Source organism: Danio rerio, chromosome 16, assembly GCF_052040795.2.
Source record: "Danio rerio strain M-AB ecotype USA chromosome 16, GRCz13ab, whole genome shotgun sequence".
NCBI classification, from domain to species: domain Eukaryota; kingdom Metazoa; phylum Chordata; class Actinopteri; order Cypriniformes; family Danionidae; genus Danio; species Danio rerio.
Window position 1 is genome coordinate 58064001 of NC_141036.1, and position 6000 is coordinate 58070000.

Here is a 6000-nt window from a genome sequence, read left to right on the forward strand (position 1 = left end):
ACAGGCCCTGCGGGGTCCTGCGCCTCTGCGTTTGTAGTTTTCACCCTTGACTGCAAGCCTTACGCACACCGAGCTGAATTAACGTTGCACTTTGACTAGCGTGCTAATTAGAGCCGGCGAATGCAGTTTCCTAGTGGCAGCAGGTGCAAAGACGACGCTTCATTAAGCGTATAGAGACTTTAATGTGTGTTGTGTGACACCGAACGCTTAATGTGTTTCCTTTACACTTCAGAGACTCTGCTTGATGATTTACAGAGGCCTTGCTTCAGTCTTAAGGAGGAAGGGCCTTTTTTTAGACTTGATTCAAGCTTGTTTGCAAGTCCATGCGCAAATCTTTTGGGGAAAATTAAGCTAACTAGCAGCTGAAAGGCAAACCTGTTAACATTGGGATGTGAAAATAAGCACAGGGTAAAAATTCATGCCTCAGATTTTTCTCGTTTCTTTTTTCCTGTGCACAAATTTACACATCGTAGTTAATCATTCATTTTTTGAACCATTGGATCATGTCCTTTATGAAAAGGAAACACTGCGAGAAAGAAAGAGAGAAACTGAGGTACCGTTTACACTAATGCGTTTTAGTTTTAAAACGCATAAGTTTTGCTATGGTTACGCCATGCATCCACACTACACTGGAGTTTTCGAGAGCCGAAAACGGAGCATTTTGGAAATGCTGGAGAGGCCGTTTTCATTCTGAAACGCTGCTGCTCCGTCTCAGGCCATGTCCACACTAGTGCGTTTTCATTTGAAAACGCATATTATTGTCTCCGTTTTGCCCTTCCGTCCACACTGAGATGCGTTTTTAGGAAACAAAAACGTATCTTTTTAGAAAACGATCTCCAAAGTGGATAAATTTGAAAACGCAATCTTTCGAAAACGAGTCTTTCGAAAACGATGATGCGTTTTTTTGTCATGTGACAAATTTGTTTACTTTAATTTCGTTGTGATTATGAGTTTAGAGATGTTGTCCTTACTGTGAGGGTAAGCAGCGTCATCAGCAGGATACTGTTCTTTAAAGCGGTCCAGTATATCAGTGTATTTGTTTTGGCACGTCTCCCAGTCTACATTTTCACTCTCTTTTGCAACTTTTTATTCATGTGTTACTCGATGCTGCAACTCCACTTCATTGTCAGTCCATTTAAAAAACTCTGTGCTTTTCCTTGACATTTTGCCACAACGTTTCAAAGAGCCAGAAAGAAAATAAACGTCAGGCGGAAATGACGCGTGCCGAAGCGTCTTACGTTTCACGCATGCGCACTACAGGGTGAAAGCATTTGTAGCCGTTTCAGTGTGGATGACAAAGTTTTGGAAAACGAATAAAAACGACAGTGTGGACGTGAAGCGTTTTTAGAGGAAAACTCCGTTTTCAAATTTATCCGGATTAGTGTAGACATGGCCTCAGTGTAAATGCCGAAAAACGGAGACATCTGACAACAAAGGCAAGGGCTGCTGAGATTCGCTACCTGATTAGGGCTTTTGTGTCATTGCGTATCCTTTCCTAATTCGTCAAGCCCCTATCTCATGACTATAACACATGGCTTTAACGCTATCGGAAGACAGCCGACCAGCCTTCACTGTAAACAACAACATGGACACAGAAATGGGAGCGTTGTTTGCACTTTTGTCTGTTTTAGGCGCCATTGTGCAGTTATTAATTAGTGTTGTGAAGGACAGATCTATTGATCCTCGAAATCATGATCAGCAGTGCAACGATTGGCTGACGGCACAGCAGCGTAATGACATCATCTGATTAATATTCAATTATCCATGTGAGCAAAATTACGTCAAATTAGCAGTAAACGGCTTGTTAAATATGACACGCAATAACCTTCCACATTTGTTGTGAGCTGCAGGCTTTACACTTTCATGTGTCGAGAGTATTCATCATGTATTTCAATGCAAATCAATGTATTTAGTTCTACATTTAGAAAATATTTTCTTTATTATAGTAGGCGTTTTTTAATCGGTGTAAAGAATAACTGGTTGTTTACAAAAGCGTTTTCATATTGGTAAAGGCGTCTGCAACTTTTGTGAAGCATCAAATTACTGGCATATTAACTATCAAAACATGTTTATGACTGCATAAATGTATTATTGCTTTAAAAAAAAGTCACATATTCTGCATTTCTATTATACACAATTTGTACTAAAGCGATCTAAAAAGTTCATATCAAAGTTTTCTCTTTGCACCAACAGGTGGCAGTCTTTGTACTTTAATTTTAAGGGTGCAGATTGCAAACGTTTTATTAATATGTATAACTTTATTTATTTTATTATTGACTATAACTTTATATATAGTTTAAAAATATGTACCATTTTCCCAAGTGTATATAACTACTACTGTAAGAAAATATCAGAATTCGGCACATACTTTCTGTATTATCTTTGCTTGAACTAAGCCGATCTAATCCTGTTTATGAATTGAACCTGCTCCCGATCAGGTTTGACCTAGCAGAACTGTTGCTATGACAACAACTCTCGGATCAGCTTTGAAGAACGAAACGATCCTGGATCGTGTCAAATCGTCAATATCCAAATCCAGCTAACTGAGTAATCCACGTACGAAGAACGGACCCCTGGACACATGCTTTCTGTTTATACTAGAACGCGCATGCCCAGAGTGTGCGAATGGTCACGTGATGCACGTTTTTGGTGGCATAGTGTGGACGCAGATATGCTCAGAAACGCTAAGTGAAACGCTAGTGTGGACGCGGATCGTTTTTGATCTAAAATGCCGTTTTAAACTACAATGCACTATAGTAAATGGGGCCTTACAGTGATGAGAACTAGGGCTTGCACCAACTAGTCGATGAACAGGGTGAACTAGTAAATGGGAGGGTGTATGGGTGTTTACCAGTGCTGGGTTGCAGCTGGAAGGGCATCCGCTGCATAAAACATATGCTGGATAGGTTGCCGGTTCATTCTGCTGTGGCGACCCCTGATAAATCAGGGACTAAGCCGAAGGAAAATGAATGAGTTTGAAAGACATTCTAGTACAGCTGCAGTTGCATCACTTTCTCTAAACACACACACACACACACACACACAGTGAACATCTGCATTTGTGCAAATCCAATAACTCCAGCAAATATTGAATTGGATTGGTGGAAAGTTAATGTTACAGAGCGAATAAAATAAGCCAACAGGCTTCACGCAGAACTGCTGTTTTTTTTTTTTTTTTTGTCTTTTTTTTTGTAAAGTCGAGCTTCACGGTTTGAGGAGCTCGCGGCGCTGCAGAAGGTCACGATCCTGCTGTTTTTTTTGAGCTAGTTTTAAAGTTGGAGAAGATCTCTGGTGGCTCAGAGTGTAAAAGTGCTGGCAGTAAAGCGATCTTCAATATGAGCCGGTGAAAAAGCTCTGTAATGAGCAGAAAACGCGCGCTCACTGCCACAGGACATGCACTTTATTGGACTTTTTATAAGCAGCACCATAATAAAACTGTCTAGTTCATCGGGATCATCTCAAACTGTGGGGGCAGAAATACATATATATGAAAAAGATTTAAATTTGCGTTTACCACCGGGCACGTTTTATTAAAGAGAATATTGCAGTACTTGTTCTTCATAGAGACTTCATGCGGGTGTAACTTATAGGTAAAAAGGGAATTATGCAAATTTAAAAAATAAATACAGAAATTACACTGAATAAAGCTTAATTTTATGGGGAAAACTGGGAAAATGTTTGTCCTTTTTCAAAAAAAAATAATAAATTATAATCTGTACAGGTAAAAATACATTATTCAATACTAAAAATAAAGAGAAATGTGCACAGAGGTCACGTTAGACTTCCTCATTGTCCGTCATGTTGACAGAGAGGGTTGTAAAAAATTTTGGCATAATTTATTACTGCCCGTCATTTAATTAGCATATTTTTAATCGCTTTTTTTATTCTTATTTTTTCATCTTGAACTTGAAGGCATATAGGCTAAATTATTATTACATTTTTTTGAAAAATGAACAAAAACTCTAATTATTTGTTCAACAATTTTAGCATTTTTTTTTCGCACTGCCAGCAGAGGGAATTGTCTTGACTCATATCTTCCTCCTGGTCAGCGTCGACCTGAACTGGGTGCTTGCCTGTGTGTAATCAAGCTCATCAAGGGAGACTGATGCAGACCAATTGTCATTAAATTCTGGGTCTTTGCCCACACACACACACACACTTGAAACCAGAAGTTTACATACACTCCAAAAAACAGAAACATAACTATTTAAAAAAGAATGTCTGATGGTAAATCATACTAAACGTTTACTATTATATATATATATATATATATATATATATATATATATATATACACAGTTGAAGTCAGATATATTCGCCCCCTTCGAATTTTTTTCTTCTTTTTTAAATATTTTCCAAATGATGTTTAACAGAGCAAGGAAATTTTCACAGTATGTCTGATAATATTTTTCCTTTTGGAGAAAGTCTTATTTGTTTTATTTTGGCTAGAATAAAAGCAGTTTAAAATTTTTTAAACACCATTTTAAGGACGAATTATTTCTTTCTTATTATTAGCCCCTTTAAGCTAAATTTTTTGACTTCAACTGTATATATATATATATATATATATATATATATATATATATATATATATATATATATATATATATATACACACACACACACACACACAGTTGAAGTCAGAATTATTAGCCCCCCCAAATTATTAGACCGCTTGTTTATTTTTTTCTGTTTAACAGAGAGAAGTTTTTTCAGCACATTTCTAATCATAATAGTTTTAATAACTCATTTCTAATAACTGATTTATTTTATCTTTACCATGATGACTGTAAATAATATTTTACTAGATATTTTTCAAGACACTTCTATACAGCTTAAAGTGACATTTAAAGTCTTAACTGGATTAATTAGGTTAACTAGACAGGTTAGGGGAATCAGGCAAGTTATTGTATAACAGTGGTTTGTTCTTTAGATTATTGAGAAAAAGTATAGCTTAAAAGGGCTAATAATATTGTCCCTAAAATGGTTCATAAAAAATTCAAAACTGCTTTTATTCTAGCCGAAATTAAACAAAGAATACTTTCTCCAGAAGAAAAAAATATTATCAAACATACTGTGAAAATGTCCTTGCTTTGTTAAACATCATTTGGAAAATATTTAAAAAAGAAGAAAAAAAATCGAAGGGGGCGAATAATTCTGACTTCAACTGTATATACATACATTCATCCATACATACATACATCCATACATACAGTACATACATCCATACATACAGTATGGGAGTAGGGAGAGAGACTTCTTATGCAAGTGTATTGTATAAATCTGAAAAAATAAGTTATACCGAATTAGTTATTATGCACTTTTTAAACATAAAAATAAAGATAACTATATGTAGCAAATTATATCTATAAATATCTGTACGCACACATTGTTACTGAATGTATTTCAATGGCTTATTGAGAGATTTGGAGACAGAAAAAGCTTTTGCAAATGTTTATTCCTTGAAATGTACTGTAAGTAGCTTTGGTTAAATAATTCATGAATATAACTGTAAATGTTTATCCTGTTGTATTGTTCAGTCAATATCAGGAACGGAGAGCTGGCATCTGGCTAGTATGGATATGACAGTGTTGTCTACCAGATTCTCTGCGTTTGACCAGCAGAAGGGGAAATCGTACTCTTACCGTGTTCGATCCGTCAACAAGTATGGAATCAGCGAACCGTCTCTTCCCAGCAAGCCCATCTCGCTCGGACAACCACAAGGTGAACATTTCCTTCTTTATTTATTATTTATGTTCCTCCAGACGTGTTTGACGCTCCTTTGTTTCATGCAACATTAAAGGTGAATCATAAATGTTTATTTCCCTCATCTCTCTGATGTTTACAAGCAGTCATAACCTCTAAAATCATACCGTACACAACAACTGCATCTATCAATTATTTAAATCGTGATTCTGTTTCAAAACAATTCCCAAAGGCTGTTTAACAGAGCAAGAACATTTTCACAAATCAAGGTTTCGTGTTCAGAATTTTTTATTA

The 6000-nt window shown here is 36.2% G+C and overlaps 1 protein-coding gene and 1 long non-coding RNA gene across 2 annotated transcripts in view; one reads left to right on the forward strand and one right to left on the reverse strand.

The window, feature by feature from the left end:
- The window catches only part of LOC147840462 (uncharacterized), a 266074-nt gene that overhangs the window by 192751 nt on the left and 67323 nt on the right, over nt 1-6000 (reverse strand). The window lies entirely within an intron of this gene.
- Nucleotides 1-6000, forward strand: part of myom3 (myomesin 3) — a 125771-nt gene that overhangs the window by 56751 nt on the left and 63020 nt on the right. The window contains exon 15 of the mRNA XM_087287992.1: nt 5541-5724. Coding sequence (XP_087144118.1) covers nt 5541-5724 — 184 coding nt within the window. The remainder of the gene's footprint in view (nt 1-5540; nt 5725-6000) is intronic.